This window comes from Arachis ipaensis, chromosome B1, assembly GCF_059453495.1.
Source record: "Arachis ipaensis isolate K30076 ecotype BB chromosome B1, ASM5945349v1, whole genome shotgun sequence".
Lineage (NCBI taxonomy): Eukaryota > Viridiplantae > Streptophyta > Magnoliopsida > Fabales > Fabaceae > Arachis > Arachis ipaensis.
Genome location: NC_142436.1, coordinates 140,349,742 through 140,372,685, shown reverse-complemented (window position 1 = coordinate 140,372,685; position 22,944 = coordinate 140,349,742). Strand labels below are relative to the sequence as shown.

Genomic DNA, 22,944 nt, shown 5'->3' with positions numbered 1-22,944 from the left:
GAAGAAAATTCTGTTACTTGGTCGGTCCAATTAGGAAGAGTTTATGCTTTTGGGCCTAATATGGTGACGTAAAGGGTTCTTATGTTTAGTTTTCCTCCTTTTTCTAATGGAAAAATGGAAATTATTTCTTGGATTTGGATTTAATTTGTCATTCTTACATGAATACAACTAGGAAAATTTCTGAAAACATTATGATCATACATGGTTCATTCATGACCATAATCAAAGAATAATATTAGAGTATATATAAGGAATGGTACGGTGTTGTCTACCATGTTTCATTCTTACATTTTATGATATAAATACAAAAAGTGGAATCTATACTTTTTTTTTTCTCACTTTTTAAGCAAGTTAGACACTAATTTTTTAGACACTATAAAATTCCCCATAAAAAATAGATAAAGAAGCTTTTCAAAACGAAAACATTAAGAACTAAAAGTTTATTTTTAACCTAATTTTTTTTAGGATAGGATATATTTAAAATTTGTTTTAAAAGATATATGCCTCATAATTTTTAATTTTTATATTTTTCCTTTTTAATAATTTCAAATATTAATTATTTATTCATAAAGTAAATCGATGAATTGATATTGGAGAAATGTGCGCTTGCTTACAATAAAAGATATTTTTTATAGAGTAATACTACGTAGCCAAAACATTATAGACAATAAATAAACATATATGATTAATAACATTTGTGCGTATAAGAGAGTGTGAATCACTCTCCTAATTTAATTGACATAATAATTTTTTCTATAATTATCTTTTCTCATTTAATTATACTAAAAGTTAATTCCAAATTTAATGAGAATCAAATTCTAAAAATTCCTCTCTTATTATTACTACATGCATTTTTTTTGTTGCCCATAGTATTTCTAGCTTGACTCGAACCCTGACACTTGCTTAAGCGGACGAGTGATCTTACCACTCAATCAACTCAAGTTAGTTTACTACATGCATTTATAATTTTATAATTTTTTCTCCCAAACAAAAATTTCAAATTCTTATATTTTTAATTCTAAAAAAAATCTCAAATCACTTCAACAGTACACATTTTATAAAAAATAAAAAATCTTAAATTTGATTAGTCGCTATATATTGAAAATTAAAAACATCTAAAATTGTTAGTTTATGACCTGCAAAATAAAATAATAATAATAAAGTAGCACTAATTCATTGATTATGGATATTATGTGTATAAAATTATAAATATTATATGTATAAAAGTATAGATGTTAAATTGGAGAATTTAACAACTTCTATTATACAACTCATATTTTACATATAAACTATTATAAAATGAAAAATAAAATATAAAATATAAACAAAAATTAAGAAATAAAATTTTAAAAATAATTATTAACTTGTCATATTAAAATCAATAAATAAATATACATAAAAATAATAAATAAAAAAGATTAAAATTAGGACAATTTACGCAAATAAAATGATTGAGAAAAACGTTTACGCAAATACAACATTGGCAATTTCCAGACGCAAATGCAACAAACGCAACTATATATAATCCGCTACACCCTGCAGCGGAATTTAATTGCACGTAATCCGCTACAGGGTCTCGTGGATTACGTTGAGTGCGAGGTTACACATAAACCGCTACACCCTGTAGCGGATTATGTGTATAGTGGTGTTTTTATGTTAGGGTTTTAAACCCATGATGCATTTAGCACGAATTGATACAAAATACAATCGTCATTCGCAGTAACTGGTACAAAAATACTACAGGTATAATTATACATAACTAATACAGATATAACTGTCACAAGTCGTTAACCCTAACAGAAAATAAATAAGTCATAATTCATACATGGATAACTGTGAGAAATTAAGAGAGTCGGACGCTACTGCTGGTCACCGTCAACATCATGGTCGCCTCCGAATGGACCAAGTAGGTGCGAGCCTGTGCCACATCGAGTCGGTCGCCTAACCCTAGCCGCTCGTCGATCTCCCGGCAGAGCCTCCTGTGCCGCAACTCCAAATGCAGATGGTGGCGTCCCCCCCATCCCGAATCAAGTGTCGTACGGGCTGCCTGCGGGCTCATTCAGGTCGACCGGGAGCTGGGTCTCAGGAACCTGGGTCTCAGGCATATCCGCTGGCTGTGGCCTATACTCCATAGGGTCTGAAGGACCACCTGGGATCGGGCTCTGGTACTGATGAACGTCGTCACCCCGTATGATCTCAGCAAAATCCGTATAGAACTGGGGTCCACCCAACTGATCGTCCAAATTCATGGTGAAAGAAGTGGTAGCAAGATCGGCTAACAGCTGTGTGCTACACCCATGTAGTACCTGAGAGTTAGAGACGTGGGTAAAAGGTGTACCACCCATAGTAGCCTCCGCGGTGCCACCAGCATGAGTGTCTGTATGGTGCTGACGGGACGATCCTGCCTCGTCATCGTGGTGGACGGGAGGTGCTCCTCCACCACGAGCAGCTCGTTGTCTAGCAGAAGATCGACGAAAGCATCGTCCGGAACCTGGGTCGGCCTGGGGTCGGCGAAAGCAACTCCTGGTGAAAGAATCCTATGTGCAACTCGGTGCCACCAGTCCAAGTACTCAGGGGATGGACCAGGATCAGGAACTCTATGGACACTCAACACAGAACGAACTCGCTCGTCCCAATGCTGATGCCATGTCCTATAGTAAGTGGGGAACCATCTATCTCCACCCCTGTCGTCCTTACTATGAAGATACTCTATGTTGAGCGCTGGCTCAGGTAAATGCTGTACGCAGTGCATATATGCGCACAGTCTTCTCCGAAGCATCCGCTGGTAACACCCTGAACCGATCATGAAACCATGTGAAGTGGATTGTGTATAACTTTCTCTTATCAGGTGGCAGAAGCTCACCAAATAACTCCTCGAACCACTCCCATGCCGGTCTGGCCCCCTCGATGTGGATGTGGAAGTCTGTCATGTACCCGGAAACAGCCTGGCCATCCACGGGCAGCCCGAGCTGGTATGCCACGTCCTGGAGCGTGATAGTATACTCTCCGAATGGCATATGAAAAGTGTGGGTCTCAGGACGTCACCTCTCAATAAATGCGCTGACCAGAGGTTCATCCAACCAGAACCAATGCGCGTTCAGCCTAGCCAGGTGGTACAACCTAGCCCTCTCTAGGTAAGGTATGATCCTATCATGTAACGGCATATTCTGTTGCCTACGGACGCTATACACACATTGGGTTGGCTGCATTTTCAGAAATAAAGAACACCTTAAATAATTTCTAACAATAACATCAATAACCAAACTATAGCTTGTATCTCTAGTCTTAAGCTACTTGGGTTTCGAAATTACTAATTTACCTCTCTACCTTGACTATTAATTGTTAGATGTCAAAGTTTATATTTCAAATTTTCATTTACAAACCAAAACCTAAACTAAGTCTCTATCTATCTAATTAATAAATTACTTCCTTAAGATTGAATGAAATATACATTTATTAAAATAGTCTTTGGAAATATAGACACTTACCTCTGCATCGATGGTTCCGGCTACGTGAGCAACGCCGTCGAGCCGGTACAACCGCTGTTTATCCTCCATTCTTCCAAACCACTCAAATATTTCAAAATTTCTCTCCCTTCTCTCTACTTTCTCTCTCTAACTTTTTTGCAAAATAACATCAACTGATTTCCGCTACAGCCTCACGCGGTATATATAGCCACACCACTATACACATAATCCGCTACAGGGTGTAGCGGATTATGCATAAACGCAATCTGGTCATAAACCGCTACAGGGTGTAGCGGTTTATGTGTAACCTCGCACTCAACGTAATCCGCGAGACCCTGTAGCGGATTACGTGCAATTAAATTCCGCTGCATGGTGTAGCGGATTATATATAGTTGCGTTTGTTGCATTTGCGTCTGGAAATTGCCAATGTTGTATTTGCGTAAACGTTTTTCTCAATCATTTTATTTACGTAAATTGTCCTTAAAATTATGATCCTTTAATGCACATGTGAGATAATTTGAAATATATAACAAGACATATAGTTTAAAATAATTTGGTAATATTAATTATAAAAATGTGTTAATTATGAATATTATATGTATGAAATTATGAATGTTATGAGTATGAAATTATGCATGTTATTAAAATAAAATTTTGGATGTTATATGTACCATACCTAACTATAAATGTTATGTGTATCAATTTATGAATGTTATGAATAAATTTGTCAATTAAATAAATTAATTTAAATATTTGACATTCTTTTTACAAATTCAATTATAGTAAAATACTAAAATTTGAAAATATATGCGAATCAGAAGAAATCATTTCACTCTGAGAAACATGAAACAAATTTTTAAATTATCAAAGACGATAATTTAAAAAATTATACGCTGATTTAAATATATGATGTCTTTAAAAAGGAAATATTAAAATAGTTTGAATCATGATTTATTATTACTTTATTAGTTTATATATAAAATAATTTGAAATATGTAATAAAATATAATTTAGAATTAAATAATTATAAAAATGATGGGTATGAATAATAAATGTTTCATAATAAATAAAAAAATGTGCTTTTATTATTATAATGTAAATTAAATACCATAAATATAAATTATGCATATTCATTTAATAAGGATGTAAATTGATAAATGTAGATGCTTATAATATGTTATTTAACACCGAACAATTAGATATCTTTTAAATATTGTCTTTTATTTAGTCTTTAGAGTAGGGATGTTCAGATCCAAACCGATCCAAATTAAACCGTTCATCCAATCCAATCCAAACCGAAAATCGATTAAAACCGCACTAATTCGGATTTGATTGGATCTTATTTTTTGCAAACCGCTGGATTAGATCGGATTTCGGATCTACTTTTCACAACCGATCCAATCCAATCCAGACCGTACAATGTGTTATAATATTATTATTTTATTATTATGTTTACAATTATACTTATAACATATTCAATTTGTTATACATTTTTATATTTTTCATGTATTATTATTATTTAATAGATGTTTTATGTTCAAAATGTGATTTATTTATTTATTTTAACTAACCTATAATTTTATTTCTATTGTTATGTTATCGTTGGTTTTTTAAGATATTATTAAGACTTGCTATGTCATTGTTGATTATTTGAAATTTGATGTTGAGACTTGTTATCTATATTTAATTTTTTTAATTTACAAAACCGTAAATCCAATCCAATCCAAATCGCTCGAAATTAGATCGGATCGGATCGAATTTTTTTAAAAAGATCATCCAATCCAAACCGCACTGCAAGTAAATATAGTGTTTGGATCGGATGAGTTTTGACTCAAAACCGATCTAAACCGCACCGCGAACACCCCTACTTTAGAGGAGAGAGAAAATAAAAAAACAAATAACTTTCCTAATTTTTTAAACAATTGGTACGCAAAAGTGGATATTTAAATTAATTAAATAATAATAAATTCTTAAAAAAACTAACTAAAGGCTGAATTTTAAAGGACAAATAGCATTTTTGTATTTAATATATACAATCAATGTTTTTATATATAATAAATATTACAGTAAAAAAAGATAAGGCGTGTGAAAGTAAGGATGTTCATTGATCGGATCGTATCCGCAGATCTGCGGTAAATATCCCCATCCGATCCAAAAATTGCAAATACGATCCGATCTGCAGAATGATCGGATCGGATCGCAGATATCTACTCAACATCTGCGTATCCGATCCGTAGATCCGCACAATAATATATATATATATATATATATATATATTATTTTTAGTATTATATTTACTTGCTTGTATGTTTTATTTAGTAGTTATTATTTATATATTGTATTATTTTATTTTTGTTATTTAAAAAAAATTGATTAAAAATATTTTTGGAATAAATAAGTTTTAAAAGTGTAAAAGAAACATTTTTATTGAATTTTTTACATAAAAATATAATTAAAAAGAGAAAATTCAATTATGCAGATATACCCGATATCCGATTCGCAAATGTGCGAATAAGATCCAACACTAAAAAAATGCGGATATTATATCCTATCCAATTTAATAGAAATTGTGCGGATCCAATCCAGATGTACGTGAAAGGATAATAATTAAACTTTGCTGCTCATCTCGTTAAATAAAGTTAAAAATAAAAGGTTTTGACTAGTTTTTGGTTCAGTAAATTTGGTTTTCAAACTTTTTTCTTTGTTGTTTTCTACATCATCCTTCAATCCGATATTCTAAAAATTAATTCACTGGAACTTTAAATTTTATTTAAGAATTTATAATTAGTCAATAAATTATTATATATAAAACAAGATTTAAATCCTCAAAACTTTCTTTAATAAAGTTATATATATATATATATATGTATGCCTCTTGTATGTTTTTTTTGTTTGATATTAAAAGTGATTACCAAAAAATTACACCATAAAAAATGTAAAAAGAATAATGTAAACATAATTTTTTTATTTTTATTTTTATTTTTTTGGAGGTTCACATTGAACTGTTTCTTAAACCTAGGTCTTAGATAGAAGGAGAAATTTTACCCGCCGAATTTTATGTCGTGGCCAAACCGCCAAGTCTGACGTTATATTTTGGCCCGCCGTGTGAGAGAATCGAAAATGGCTTCGCTTATGTTTGGACTAATGAATGGATCAAGTCCTCTCATTTTCTTTAATTTAGAAGCTCCAAGTCCAATTACAAAATACAGTTTATGATTGAACACCTAGGTTCCGTTAACTACTTAAGACGTGCGTTGCTCTCTACATACATTACATTTATATCATCACATTAAGTTTGAAGTGATGAATGCCTTTGCATTCATTTTTGTTTCTCAAAGCATTGTGTGAGAAAAATCCATGGGAAAGGGATTGGCCACAACATTGTCAATGTAATAATGTGGATGGCTTTGATCCATCACCACAAACTGCATATCCTCTGAAGGCTTCCAATGCCGTTTCCTTTGATTAATAAACCAGTTGTTTATCTGTTTCTGGTCCAAACCTGTTGACTCTGCAAGCGCCACCTTCTGTGATTCCTGTTCATACATACAAATCTCTACATTTTTCTATCACATATTTCACAAAATTCAAGATCATGATATAGTTTAAGGCACATACAGATGGGTAAGGCCATTTGTGATGTCTGCTCCACCATTCAAGTAGCTGTTGCCTTGCTTCTTTAGGGAGCTTCCCTTTTTTCCTCTTCTTCATGAATTCCTGCTTCAGACTACCAAGGTATCCGCTGTACTTGCGCAATAGCTGACCCTTCAGCTCCCGGTCCTCTGCTTGCGGATCAATTATTGCATTGTTTTGTAAATCAACATCATCCTCGGATGATCCATTCCTATCAACACCTTCATTACCGGCTGATTTGTTTCATATCAGCCGCATTAAGCACCAGAACTCATAAGATTGAATATTAAAGAGTAAGGCATGATCAAGACTAATCATATTTTTGTCAAAGAAAAGTGTATATGCAACTCCTTTTAACATTTGGGCTCAGAATGTGCAAAGAACATCACATCTCAATTTTCTTGATCAAGAAAACCAACAAATTATTCAATTACTTCAATTAATGTTATATGTAGCTGTAATAACTAACCATGTCAAACAATTAACACCAATGAATGACATCTTCAGCAATATGCCATATGTATTAGGCTACACTTTATCTAACAACTTACTGAACTTAGGCATTCATTCTACACCAAATTGGCAACTGCGACGAAACAGTCTAAATACATAATATAGGATCTCCGGTTTAATAAGCTTAATCAAAGACTAAGCTGCACTCAATGTTTTCTCATTCACCTTACATTGGTCACTTGCATAAGTCATAATGCAGCAATAACCTTGGGATGTATGTTCTTGGAGGAACCGTATCAGTATCAGCAATATCTCTAGCAAGAATATCAACAATTGTTGAAATCATAGAAGCTGATAGCCATAACCATAATTCAATGGCTAATTATCCTTAAATATTTATTAGTGGTGTATTAAACTCCTTCACCAATACCATTAAGGTGAAAAGGGGATGAATATTTTTTATTATTACTCCTTAAAATATAGACTTGGATAGTCTTAAGTCTGATAATTAACCACACCAGGACAATTTGCTAGGATCCATTCCCCCCCAATAATCCAATTCCATAATTAATAATGTTAACTTTAGATGAACTAGCTAGTCACACACGTGGGGGACAAAGGACAAAAATATACTATCCATTGATCTATGGATTTATCTCCAAAACCATTTAGCCTTACACTTTAAACCAATCAATGGGGGAAAGGATACTATATTTGGCCCATCAATAGTTGAAAGATTGAGAACATTGATTCACTTAAACAGGTTAAGTTTATATGCAAGCTAAGGCGATATGCAATATGCGATGAACTTTACATGTTTTTCCATCAGTCTTTGATACTTTAGCAGCAAAGTTTGACATTATGGTGGGGTGGTATTGAATTGACATATTCATTATTTACATGAAGATAAAGACAGTGGTTATCCATTTTTAGTTACAAGACAAGCAAATAAATAGTACCACTACATCTTGTTACAAACAATTATAGCAATAATAAGCATATCAAGGATAATGCATCTGCAAATCATGGTAATATGCATCTGCACCTACGGATACAAAAACGCCAAAATGGACTCTATCCGTAGTAATGTAACATTGCACACGAATACATACATTGAATGTAAGTTTTTTTTTTTAAATAATTAAATTGTAAAAGAAAGTTTCCTTGAAAGAATAAGTCCTAATGGGGTACTTGATTGCCAAAATCTTAATTTTAAAAGTAAGATTTGGTTGAGATAGGAAGAGCCATTCTTTTCCCACATTCATTTATCACCACAGAATGGTTAAAAAATAGAACGGAGATAATATAATAACAAAAATATAAATGAGCGATTATGAGACAATAATATGGAATAAGAATTTTTCTAGTTCTCTACGATTATAAACTTGAAAATTTACTATGAGTAATTCCTAATCATTTTTCTAGTTTACTGCTACTATAGTTACTTCTAAAACTCTAATGTAGAAAAATTCTTAAAAACACATAAAGAAGGTAGTAAATTAAATGTGAATAATAAGCACCCTAGAGTAAAGTAAATGCACTTATGCACAAGCCAACTTAAAAGCTATATGAAATTATCAAAATCTAAAAAGACCAATTCAGAAAAATTCATTATTGATCATCATCCATATATATATGATATAAAAGTATGGGTGATGAAATGATGGGAAGCTATACCTATTCAAATTTGGTGGAATGCAACAAAAAACAAATGCTCATCTATGAACTAACTATAGAGTTTCATATTTTAATTTTTTTGTTATTTTTTTCCCCCAATAATCCATGCCAAACAGGACAAATACTCCACCTGGGGATGAACACTAGGCAGCACCAGTTTCCAGAAACCCTAGTAGGTTCATGATAGTCACGGTAAGCATGTGAAATGGGGAAATTTTAATAAACTGACAAATAAATATTTGGATTCTGCTTTTCCAGAAACAGCTGAAATTATGCGAATTTAATTTAAAGTAGAGTAGTTAGATGAGAGAAGCTTCATTCAATGCCCTAATACCGAGAAGACTGAGTTAGCTTGCACACATACATATGTATCTACCACTAGTACTAGTACTAGTACTTTATTTTAAAGTTTTTTCATCAAACAAAATAGTGATATGGTTATTGATAGAAAGAAAGAAAGAAAAGAGCGTTATGGAAGTAGTTGGGTGATCACCGAAGTTATTGGAAGGAGAAATGGAGAGGGATTTGAACTGGGACTCCATGCGCTGAAGGAAAAGCATGGATTCCTTGAAGGGTTTGGAGAGTTCTTGCTCGTACTTGATAAGCATCTCACAGTAGGCCTCCATGAACTGATCCAGAGCTGGATCTTCACCTATGCAAGAAGTTGCTGCCATTGCCGCTGCAGATTCACATGCTTCTTCTAACCTTGCCACCACTTCAGGCGGTGCTCCAACCTGCACAACTCTAACCAGTCAGGGAAACAAAAAGATCCGATCGAAAGTGTGTGATGAAGATGAGAGTAGTCTAAATTGTTTGTTGTTACTGTTCACCTTTTGACAATTGACGTATGCAGCCAAGAGGCGATGATAGTGAGGATGAGACATGATCTTGGCCTTGAGAGCTGAAGAGGAAGAAGAAGAGCTTCCATGGTGGTTGTTGTGTATGTCCATGAAGTAACATATCCCAGTGTTGTTGCGGATTGGTTCTTGATGAGTAGTAAGCATGGGAAGAGGGAAGGAACTATTTGTGTCTGCATTATCATTACTAGTATTATTAGGATTAGAGTAATTAAGATTAGGAAGAGGATTAATAACTGGGGTAGTGAGTAAAGGCATCATGATGATTGGATAAATCCCACTATTATTACTAGTACTCATGATGTTCTCGCCAAAAGCCATCATACTATAAGTGCCATTACCCTCCTCCTCCATTTCAGGTCTCCTTAGAATAAGCAGTTAACATGAGGATGAGGATGATGCGTGTGTTTCAGTCTCTCCCGGAATTTATGGTAGAAAAGAAAGTTTCAGGGTTGTTTTTTTACAGAAGAAAATCCGGAACAGTTGAGTTTGCATGGAGGAGTAGTACTAGAAAGGATACAGATTTGGTGTTGCTTTGGTGTCAGGAGGAAGAGAGGGAGGGAGTTGAAGCAGCAGAGAGCACGCGGGGCACACAGAGAGTGAGAGAGTGAGAGAAGGGCCTCACCTCATTCGTGCACTGCTACCCTTTTACCTTCCCAATGAATTTCCTTCACTACTGCCACTGCAACAAAGAGAGAGATTCAATCTTCAAACCAAACTGTAAGGAACGATCAAATCGAGGACCACCCAACAAGTCACAGGACCCTTATATCTTCTTTATATATTTATCTCTTTGTTCCTTATAATTTCATTTTTGCACAATTATGTCAAGTAATTTTAGATCTACTTTCAATTACAAAACCTTATGTTATCAAAAATAATTATTTTGTATACATATAAGTATATTAAATTTAATTTTCATAAGTTAAAAGTGTAAAGTATAAACTAGCTAAAATACACTCTTTAGAAAGCGAAAAATGTTATATATGTATTTAATTATGCAATAATTATATAAGTAAATAATTACTACGACGGGAATGGTCTTTCAAAAAATAATAAGATTAGATTATTATATAAAATATTTTATATTTTTAATTATCAAAATTAAATTTTATACTATTCATATATATACTCATAATTCCAAAATTATTATTATTAGTAGTATTATAAGAAATACTCAAATGGATCTATATAAAATTTTCATATCAAATACTTTATGTTATAATAAATTATTTTTGCCAGATAAGTTAATATTTGATTTTTTTTTATTTTGGAAGAGATTACTTTGTTACGTATATATTAAAAATTTAATACAAAATAATCAATTTATATTTTGTTTGACTAATTCTTAAAAATGTTATTAATAATAAAAATATATCAAAAACTAATATTTATTGTGATCATCCCGTTCTCTTCTTTAACCTTTAATAAAAGACCATTATCGTTGTCGTTCATTTTTTCTTTCGACATGATTGTTAATTCTCAAATTAAAAATATAATTGAGAAAAGTAGTTTTCAACAAAGACGAATTTTTCTAAAGAAAAAAGAATATATTTATTTGGCTAAAGCTGTATGGTGTGATAATTGTTGCTTAGCTCCTCCAACTATATATACTCCCGTGTGTAAGTGTAGCAGTGACGATGATGATGATGGCCCAGCATCTAATCTAATGTAGAGTAATAGAAGAAGATTATGATGATGATTATTATTATTGAGCATAGAGGAAAGCGCGTACGCAGCTAAGGTAGTAAATAAAGCTGGTAAAGTTAGTGGGACAGTCCGAATGTCTCTTCTTTCTCTCTCCTTTTCTCTATGATTATCATGTCTACAACCATATGTATTTCTCGTTATACATGTACGCTGTATATAACTATATACACCTGCTCCATAACAAAGACTCCGCACAGTATTTAATACTTGATTATATATGATGTACAAACACTAATACGAATACGGAATATAATACGAGATGTATTAATACACTAATTTTAAAATTTTGTAAGACACGAAAACAAATATATATAAAATATACAATATTTTTTATAGAAATTAATTTTTGTTCATCCTACTATTTTAGATATGGGTCACTACTATAGACGTGATTCTGGCGATTTTGCGTGATTACTCATCAATTCTATACGAACACTAATTCTCTAAGATGCACAGCAAGAACATTATGAAAGAAAGGAATAGAATCGCAAAAACGTACAATTTTGCAAGTTAACTCGTGATTCTAACTATCTTGACAGCAACAATAACAATTACAAATTCAAAAAAAAAAAAAAATAACAGCCAATAAAAATTAAGAAAAAAAAGAACAGTAAATCAAGAAGTGGAAAATCAATAGAAGAACAGAGAAAATAAAAAAAAATAAAAAATACTAAGAAGAGGTTTAGTCAGAAATAGAAGAATAAACTTGACTTAGACTCCATTCTTAATGAGTTACTAATGAAGACAGAGTAGTAAAGTGCAGGGACGAGGACGATGGAGAGAGAGAGAGAGCACTATGAGGGCGACGGCGTGCTGTTGGAGAGCTGCTGCGGCTTGCGTGGAGACGTGGAGGACGACGACCTACTACTAGGAGAGGACGAGACGTGATGCGTGCATGGAGCCGTGCTGTGGAGGACGACAAAGAGAGAGGGGCACTACAAAGAAGAAAGAGAAAGAAGAAGAGAAAATATAGCCATAGGATGCGAGTCAGGTTTATGCTGTCTGACAGTGACAATGACAGAGGCACGAAATAAAGAGAGGACGATTTTTTTTTTGCGCTCGAGAGGAAAAGGTGTGAGGAGGCTAAGGGAGGGGTAAATTTAGGGTTCATAGCAAGAAAATGGATTATTTTTGGAGTAAAGAACTAAAAATTAATTTTTTTTAAGGACTTTTTTTCCAAGTCAGGTATAAATTTGGGTATATAAATTAGTGGAAAGTTTTCTTTTAAAATTTCACATACTAAATTATTTTAGATATTTTTTTATAAATGTTTTTTTATTTTTTCAGATCACTCTTATAAAATATTGTATTTTTAATCTAAAATGTTGTTTAAATTATTTGATATTGCAACGTTTTATATAAGTACACTCTTAATTATTAAAGACAACACTTCTCACTATTTGAAGAAAAAAAAATGCTTTTGTCATGTTCAAATACAATTTCCAGTAAATGTTATTTTTGCCTATTTAAGACAACTTTCTCAAGTGTTATCTCGAGTAAGGATTATCTTTGGCAACAAATATTGTAGTGACAGTTTAGTAAAAAAAAATAAAAACCATTAATAACAATGGTTTCCATATCAGCTAGATACATAGGCATGTCTTCTCAATTTCTCATCACCCCATGACAACAAATACGATTGACGCACGCACGGAAGTAAAGATCGAGCAACAAGAAATAAGAGGGCAGAAATATAAGTACATATATCAACAAAAGAAATTCAAGTAAAAGCAATAAATCTGTGGTAAACATTTAAAATTTCCTCCACGATTAATGTAAGAATTTCTCTAGAATTTATAATTTCTGGCGTGTGGTGGCGCCAGTAGTCTCGAGTTTTGGCAAACTACTGCAAAAAGATGCAGCTGATGAAACCTAATCCACTGATGTAAGCAAGTGAAGGTTCGGTTTAATTTGAGAGTACACAGTCCAGACTCCAGACAATAGAGACAAGCAAGCAATAGTTTTCTTTCTTTCTTTCTTTCTTTCTTTCTTTTTTTTTTTTTTTAAGATAAACAAGCAATAGTTCGCATTCATACACATGAACGCTCCATGATCAATCCAATCAGTGGGTCCTAATTCTCCTGACACCTTTATTTATTTATTTATTTTCTCTAAAATATGATTATTGATCAGTTCCAGTTTTACATGCTTCTCATTTGGTGAAGGAGTTTGATTGGTGTAAAATTATGACGATGAGCATGTTAGTTAGTTGATAAATGATTAGGGATAAGTGTAGAGAAGAGATGAGAAGGGAGTAACCGTGAAGGAAGTGGTGGAATGGCGGGGCATATAGTATTGAGGGGACAGCCATCACATAGAAAACAGGAGCAACCCTAGCAGGTAGCAGCTACTACCCCCTCTCTCTATCATCCCCTTTACGTCCCATCTATCCACAGCTCCATGATTGATAATAAAAAATATATCCTTATTTGCGAAAAGAATACCCAAATACATATACTACTAGGTCTTTATCTTAGAGAAAAAAGACCACAACTACTACCCAATCCCACCTTTTGTGTTAACTGGCTACCACTCTTCCTTTTTCCTACTAATAATGTCTTTTATTTTTTTTATAATCAATTTGAGATGGTCAAATAGTGAGCTTATTTATTTGTTTAAATAAGTATTGTGAATTTAAATTTTATCTTATGTATGTAATAATTTATTAGTTAATAACAAATTTTTAAATAAAATTTAAATTTACAACAAATTAATCTTTGATAAGTTAAATTAAAAAAAACAGTAAATAACCAAAAAAATATCATTTTTTTATTTAATATCTCGGCAAATGATTATGTTGATCATTCTATTAATGGACATGGGTTTTTATCTATCTTTTTATATTTTTAAAATATTTTTGTCTTTATTATATATTTAAGCATATTTTTGTAAGTGAATATATAATTTTTAAAAAAATATGGTTTTTCTTGTAATAATTTTATTCAAGGGTTGAAAATTTGATTCTAATTTTAAGAATACAATATTAAAATGATATTTGATGGTTTAAATTCTGACAAGATAATCTTAAAAGATAAAAAAAGTGGAAAAAAATTGTAAAGAGTTAAAATATGACAAAATATTAATATATTAGATATATATTCTCAAAAGATTTTAAAAATAAAATTTTGATGAAACATTTTACAAGTATTAGATAAATAAACTTTTTCACATTCAAAATTTGATGATTTTAAACTATTCAATTTTTTATTTTTTGTGAAGGACTGAAAATAAAAAAAAAGTCTAAAAATTAAATTTTACTCTAAATTTGTGTATATATTTTTTAAATAGTTATCAAAATATTTGCACAAAAATTCGAATAAAATATATGTATAAATTGTTTATTGAATATTAAAGTCGTTTGTCACTTATAAAAATATATTTAGGATTCAAACTGTTCATACCCTAACTTAAAGACACAGTCAGACCCAAAAAGAATAAAGGTCCATACAAGAGATTATATATCCTCTATACCTACCTAACCTCTTTGAGGTCGAGCGTGATGGCGGCAGTTCAACTCTACTTATTTGAATAAGTAGTTAACTCTTAAGATATCTCCTAGTTATTTAGAAGGGAGATCTCAAAAACTTTTCTAAAAAAGGAAACAGTTATCCACCATTAAAAGTGGAACTACTTTGAAAGGTGGTTGGTGCACGAAATTGTGATCATCAACAATGGCGCCAAAGAATTGGAGCTTCAAACGTGAATCACACTTTGTCACAATTCCGCACAACTAACCAGCAAGTGCACTGGGTCGTCCAAGTAATAAACCTTACGTGAGTAAAGGTCGATCCCACGGAGACTGTCGGCTTAAAGCAAGCTATGGTCATCTTGTAAATCTCAGTCAGGCAGATTCAAATGGTTATGGAGGATTGATAATTAAAGATAAATAAAACATAAAATAAAGATAGTGATAGAGATACTTATGTAATTCATTGGTAGGAATTTCAGATAAGTGTATGAAGATGCTTTGTTCCTCCTGAACCTCTGCTTTCCTATTGCCTTCTTCCAATCATTCATACTCCTTTCCATGGCAAGCTTTATGTTGGGCATAACCGTTGTCAATGGCTACTTCCTGTCCTCTCAGTGAAAATGTTCTACGCACGCTGTCACCGCACGGCTAATCATCTGTCGGTTCTCGATCATGTTGGAATAGGATCCATTGATCCTTTTGCGTCTGTCACACACCCAACAATCGCGAGTTTGAAGCTCGTCACAGTCATTCCTTCCCAGATCCTACTTAGAATACCATAGACAAGGTTTAGACGTTCCGGATCTCAAGAATGGCCACCAATAATTCTAGCCTATACCACGAAGGTTCCAATCTTAGATTAGAAACCCAAGAGATACACATTCAAGCTTCTTTGTATGTAGAACGGAAGTGGTTGTCAGTCACACGTTCATAGGTGAGAATGGTGATGAGTGTCACATAATCATCACATTCATCATGTTCTTGGGTGCGAATGAATATCTTGGAGAAGAAATAGACTTGAGTTGAATAGAAAAACAATAGTACTTTGTATTAATTCATGAAGAACAGCAGAGCTCCACACCTTAATCTATAGTGTGTAGAAACTCCACCGTTGAAAATATATAAGAACAAAAAGTCTAGGTATGGCCGAATGGCCAGCCTCCCAAAGAGGGTTCAATCATCAAAACATGATTCCAAGATGATCAAAAGATTAAAATACAATAGCAAAATGTCCTATTTATAGAGAACTAGTAGCCTAGGATTTACAGAAATAGGTAATTAATGCAGAAATCTTTTTTCGGGCCCACTTGGTGTGTACTTGGGCTGAGCATTAAAACTTTCATATGTAGAGACTTTTCTTGGAGTTAAACGTCGGCTTTTGTGCCAGTTTGGGCGTTTAACTCCAGCTTTTGTGCCAGTTCTGGCGTTTTGACGCCAGAATTCTTAAGCTGACTTGGAATGCCGGTTTGGACCATCAAATCTTGGGAAAAGTATGGACTATTATATATTGATGGAAAGCCCAGAATGTTTACTTTTCAACGCAATTGAGAGCACGCCAATTGGGCTTCTGTAGCTCCATAAAATCCACTTCGAGTGTAGGGAGGTTAGAATCCAACAGCATCTGCAGTCCTTTTTCAGCCTCTGAATCAGATTTTTGCTCAGATCCCTCAATTTCAGCCAGAAAATACCTGAAATCACAGAAAACACACAAACTCATATTAAAGTCCAGAAATGTGATTTTTATTTAAAAACTAATAAAAATATAATAAAAACTAACTAAAATATACTAAAAACATACTAAAAATAATGCCAAAAAGCGTATAAATTATCCGCTCATCACAACACCAAACTTAAATTGTTGCTTGCATTGTCCCCAAGAAACTGAAAATCAAATAGGATAAATAGAGTAGAATATACAATGAATTCCAAAAACATCTATGAAGATCAGTATTAACTAGATGAGCGGGGCTTTTAGCTTTTTGCTTCTGAACAGTTTTGGCATCTCACTTTATCCTTTGAAGTTCAGAATGATTGGCTTCTATAGGAACTCAGAATCCAGATAGTGTTATTGATTCTCCTAGTTAAGTATGTTGATTCTTGAACACAGCTACTTTATGAGTCTTGGCCGTGACCCAAAGCATTTTGTTTTCAGTATTACCACCGGATACATAAATGCCACAAACACATAACTGGGTGAACCTTTTCAGATTGTGACTCAGCTTTGCTAGAGTCCCCAATTAGAGGTGTCCAGAGCTCTTAAGCACACTCTTTTTATTTTTGGACAACAACTTTAACCGCTCAGTCTCAAGTTTTTACTTGACACCTTCACGCCGCAAGCACATGGTTAGGGACAACTTGGTTTAGCCGCTTAGGCCAGGATTTTATTCCTGTGGGCCCTCCTATCCACTGATGCTCAAAGCCTTGGATCCTTTTTATTTTTCCCTTACCTTTTGGTTTAAAGGGTTACTGGCTTTTTCTGCTTGCTTTTCTTTCTTTTTCTCTTTTTTTTTCTCTTTTTTTTTTGCATATATATATATTGCAAGTTTTTCACTGCTTTTTCTTGCTTCAAGAATCAATTTTATGATTTTTCAGATTATCAAATAACATTTCTCCTTTTCCATCATTCTTTCAAGAGCCAATAATTTTAACATTCATGAATCAACAAATTCAAAAAAAATATGCACTGTTCAAGCATTCATTCAGAAAAATAATAGTATTGCCACCACATCAAAATAACTAAACTGTTTTAAAATTTGAAATTCATGTACTTCTTTTTCTTTTTCAATTAAAAGCATTTTTCATTTAAGAAAGGTGATGGATTCATTTTTATAGCTTTAAGGCATAGATACTAAGACACTAATGATCATGTAATAAAGACACAAACATAAATAAACATAAAGCATAATTTTCGAAAAACAGAAAATAAAGAACAAGGAGATTAAAGAACGGTTCCACCTTAGTGATGGCGGCTTGTTCTTCCTCTTGAAGATCTTATGGAGTGCTTGAGCTCCTCAATGTCTCTTCCTTACCTTTGTTGCTCCTCTCTCATGGTTCTTTGGTCTTCTCTAATTTCATGGAGAAGGATGGAATGCTCTTGGTGCTCCACCCTTAGTTGTCCCATGTTGGAACTTAATTCTCCTAGGGAGGTGTTGATTTGCTCCCAATAATTTTGTGGAGGAAAATGCATCCTTTGAGGCATCTCAGGGATTTCATGATAAGGAATTCCCTCATGCTCTTGGCCATGAGTGGGATCTCTTGTTTGCTCCATCCTTTTCTTAGTGATGGGCTTGTCCTCATCAATGAGAATGTCTTCCTCTATGTCAATTCCAACTAAATTGCAAAGGTGACAAATGAGGTGAGGGAAGGCTAACCTTGCCAAAGTAGAAGACTTATCCGCCACCTTGTAGATTTCTTGGGATATAACCTCATGAACTTCTACTTCCTCTCCAATCATGATGCTATGGATCATGATGGCTCGGTCTATAGTAACTTCAGATCGGTTGCTAGTGGGAATGATGAGCGTTGGATGAACTCCAACCATCCCCTAGCCACGGGCTTGAGGTCATGCCTTCTTAGTTGAACCGGCTTCCCTCTTGCAACTCTTTTCCATTGGGCGCCCTCTTCACAGATGTCCATGAGGACTTAGTCCAACCTTTGATCAAAATTGACCCTTCTAGTGTATGGGTGTGCATCTCCTTGCATCTTGGGCAAGTTGAATGCCAACCTTACATTTTCCAGACTGAAATCTAAGTATTTTTCTCGGACAATTGTAAGCCAATTCTTGGGGTCCGGGTTCACACTTTGATCATGGTTCTTGGTGATCCATGCATTGGCATAGAACTCTTGAACCATTAAGATTCTGACTTGTTGAATGGGGTTGGTGAGAACTTTCCAACCTCTTCTTCAAATCTCATGTCAGATCTCCGGATATTCACCCTTTTTGAGCTTGAAAGGGACCTCGGAGATCACTTTCTTCTTGGCCACAACTTCATAGAAGTGGTCTTGATGCACCCTTGAGAGGAATCTCTCCATCTCCCATGACTCGGAGGTGGAAGTTTTTGCCTTCCCTTTTCTCTTTCTAGAGGTTTTTCCGGCCTTTGGTGCCATTAATGGTTATGAAAAAACAAAAAAGCTTTAGCTTTTACCACACCAAACTTAGAAGGTTGCTCATCCTCGAGCAAAAGAAGAAAGAAGAGAGTAGAAAAAGAAGAAATATAGGAGATGGAGGGGGCTTAGTGTTTCGGCCAAGGGGGAGAAGTAGTGTGTATGTTGTGTGAAAATGAAGGAGTGAAGATGGACTTATATAGGAGTGGGGAGGGGGGTATGGTTCGGCCATTATGGGTGGGTTTGGGAGGGAAAGTGGTTTGAATTTGAATGGTGAGGTAGGTGGGGTTTTATGAAGGATGGATGTGAGTGGTGAAGAGAATGGTGGGATTTGATAGGTGAGGGATGTTTGGGGAAGAGGTATTGAGGTGATTGGTGAATGGGTGAAGAAGAGAGAGAGAGAGGTGGGGTGGGTGGGGATCCTGTGGGGTCCACATATCCTGAGGTGTCAAGGATATCTCATCCCTGCACCAAGTGGCGTGCAAAAATGCCCCTTTCTGCCAATCCTGGCATTAAACGCCAGGTTGCTGCCCATTTCTGGCGTTTAACACCAGCTTCTTGCCCATTCCTGGCGTTAAACGCCAGTCTGGTGCCCATTTCTGGCGTTAAATGCCCAAAATGGTGCCAGACTAGGCGTTTAACGCCCATTCTGCTACTCTTACTGGCGTTTAAACGCCAGTAAGTTTCTATTCTAGGGTGTTCTATTTTTTATACTATTTTTTCTTCTGTTTTTGCTTTTTCATTTGTTTTTGTGACTTCACATGATCATCAACCTACGGAAAACATAAAATAACAAAAGAAAAGAGAAATTTAACATAGATAATTAAAGATTGAGTTGCCTCCCAACAAGCGCTTCTTTAATGTCAATAGCTTGACAGTGGGCTCTCATGGAGCCTCACAGATGTTCAGAGCAATGTTGGAACCTCCCAACACCAAACTTAGAGTTTGAATGTGGGGGTTCAACACGAAACTTAAAGTTTGGTTATGGCCTCCCAACACCAAACTTAGAGTTTGACTGTGGGGGCTCTGTTTAACTCTGTATTGAGAGAAGCTCTTCATGCTTCCTCTTTATGGTTACAGAGGGATATCCTTGAGCTTTAAACACAAGGGAGTCTTCATTCACTTGAATGATCAATTCTCCTCTGTCAACATCAATCACAGCTTTTGCTGTGGCTAGGAAGGGTCTGCCAAGGGTGATGGATTCATCCACACACTTCCCAATCTCTAGGATTATGCAATCAACAGGGATGTAGTGGTCTTCAACCTTTACCAAGACATCCTCTACAAGTCCATAAGCCTGTTTCTTTGAATTGTCTGCCATCTCCAGTGAGATTCTTGCAGCTTGTACCTCAATGATCCCTAGCTTCTCCATTATAGAGAGAGGCATGAGGTTTATACTTGACCCTAGGTCACACAGAGCCTTCTCAAAGGTCATGGTGCCTATGGTACAAGGTATTGAGAACTTCTCAGGATCTTGTCTCTTCAGAGGTAGTTTCTGCCTAGTCAAGTCATCCAGTTCTTTAGTGAGTAATGGAGGTTCATTCTCCCAAGTCTCATTACCAAATAACTTGGCGTTTAGCTTCATGATTGCTCCAAGGTACTTAGCAACTTGCTCTTCAGTAACATCTTCATCCTCTTCAGAGGAAGAATACTCATCAGAGCTCATGAATGGCAGGAGTAAATTCAATGGACTCTCTATGGTCTCTGTGTGAGCCTCAGATTCCCATGGTTTCTCATCAGGGAATTCCATGGAGGCCAGTGGATGTCCATTGAGGTCTTCCTTAGTGGAGATCATTGCCTCTTCCTCCTCTCCAGGTTCGGCCATGTGAGACGTGTTTATGTCCTTGCACTCTCTCTTTGGATTCTCTTCTGTATTGCTTGGGAGAGTACTAGGAGGGAGTTCAGTAACTTTCTCACTCAGCTGACCTACTTGTGCCTCCAAATTTCTAATGGAGGACCTTGTTTTAGTCATGAAACTTTGAGTGGTTTTAATTAGATCAGAGACTACAGTTGCTAATTCAGAATGGCTTTGCTTAGAATTCTCTGTCTGTTGCTGAGAATATGATGGAAAAGGTTTGCCATTGCTAAACCTATTTCTTCCACCATTATTGTTGTTGAAGCCTTGTTGAGGCCTCTGTTGATCCTTCCATGAGAGGTTTGGATGATTTCTCCATGAAGGGTTATAGGTGTTTCTATAGGATTCTCCCATGTAATTCACCTCTTTCATTACTGGGTTCTCAGGATCATAAGATTCTTCTTCAGATGAAGCTTCTTTGGTACTGCCTGTTGCTGCTTGCATTCCAGACAGACTCTAAAAAATTATATTGACTTGTTGAGTCAATATTTTATTCTGAGCCAGTATGGCATTCAGAGTGTCAATCTCAAGAACTCCTTTCTTCTGACTTATCCCATTATTCACAGGGTTCCTTTCAGAAGTGTACATGAATTGGTTATTTGCAACCATTTCAATGAGTTTCTGAGCTTCTACAGACGTCTTCTTCAGATGAAGAGATCCTCCAGCAGAGCTGTCCAATGACATCTTGGACAGTTTAGACAGACTATCATAGAAGATACCTATGATGCTCCATTCTGAAAGCATGTCAGAAGGACACCTTCTGATCAATTACTTGTAACTTTCCCATGCTTCATAGAGGGATTCACCTTCCTTCTGTCTGAAGGTTTGGACTTCCACTCTAAGCTAGCTCAATTTTTGAGGTGAAAAAAACTTTGCCAAGAAGGCATTAACTAGCTTTTCCCAAGAGTTCAGGCTTTCTTTAGGTTGTGAGTCCAACCATGTCCTAGCTCTGTCTCTTACAGCAAAGGGGAAGAGCATAAGTCTGTAGACCTCAGAATCAACCCCATTAGTCTTGACAGTGTCACAGATTTGCCAGAATTCAGCTAAGAACTGATGAGGATCTTCCAATGGAAGTCCATGAAACTTGCAATTATGTTGCATTAGAGAAACTAATTGAGGCTTAAGCTCAAAATTGTTTGCTCCAATGGCAGGGATAGAGATGCTTCTCCCATAGAAGTCAGGAGTAGGTGCAGTAAAGTCACCAAGCACCTTCCTTGCATTATTGGTGTTTTCGGCTGCCATGGCTTCTTCTTGTTTGAAAAGCTCTGTTAGGTCCTCTACAGAGAGTTATACTTTAGCTTCTCTTAGCTTTCTCTTCAAGGTCCTTTCGAGTTTAGGATCAGCCTCAATCAGAATGTCTTTGTCCTTACTCCTGCTCATATGAAAGAGAGAAGAAGAAAGTATGGAATCCTCTATGTCATAGTATAGAGATTCCTTGAGGTGTCAGAGGAAAAGAAAAATAGAAGGAGGAAGTAGAAAGAGAAGAATTCGAACTTATCAAGAGGGATAGAGTTCGAATTGTTGATAGTGGAGGAGTGTTAGTCCATAAATAGAAGGATGTGAGAAGAGGGGAAGAATTTTCGAAATTAAAGTAAAAGATTTTGAAATAATTAAAAGAAATTTTGAAAATTTGATTGATGATTTTTGAAAACTAAGATTGGGAAAGAAATTAAGTGATTTTTGAAAAGATTTTGAAATTAGAAATAAAAAAGATATGAT

The 22,944-nt window shown here is 34.8% G+C and overlaps 1 protein-coding gene, 1 non-coding gene and 1 pseudogene across 4 annotated transcripts; 1 reads left to right on the top strand and 2 right to left on the bottom strand.

The window, feature by feature from the left end:
- Positions 1 to 6,592: 6,592 nt before the first annotated feature.
- On the bottom strand, positions 6,593 to 10,870 carry STM (KNOX/ELK homeobox transcription factor). 3 transcript variants are annotated; one of them, XM_021103882.2, is made up of 5 exons: positions 10,713 to 10,834; positions 10,061 to 10,260; positions 9,724 to 9,964; positions 7,086 to 7,333; positions 6,593 to 7,003 (listed from the first exon to the last, which is right to left on the bottom strand). In XM_021103882.2, the coding sequence occupies exons 2-5, from the start codon at positions 10,232 to 10,234 to the stop codon at positions 6,800 to 6,802; spliced, it is 867 nt and encodes a 288-aa protein (XP_020959541.1). In that variant the 5' UTR covers positions 10,235 to 10,260; positions 10,713 to 10,834; the 3' UTR covers positions 6,593 to 6,799. The 3 variants fall into 3 exon arrangements, with proteins under 3 accessions (XP_020959541.1, XP_088358063.1, XP_016195470.1); XM_088501937.1 differs by having other exon boundaries at positions 10,429 to 10,825; XM_016339984.3 differs by having other exon boundaries at positions 10,061 to 10,870.
- Positions 10,871 to 20,265: 9,395 nt separating this feature from the next.
- Positions 20,266 to 21,969, bottom strand: LOC148578616 (uncharacterized; annotated as a pseudogene).
- On the top strand, positions 21,965 to 22,070 carry LOC148578615 (small nucleolar RNA R71). The gene has a single exon (XR_015903755.1). It is a non-coding gene; the product is annotated as a small nucleolar RNA R71 (small nucleolar RNA).
- Positions 22,071 to 22,944: the final 874 nt, after the last annotated feature.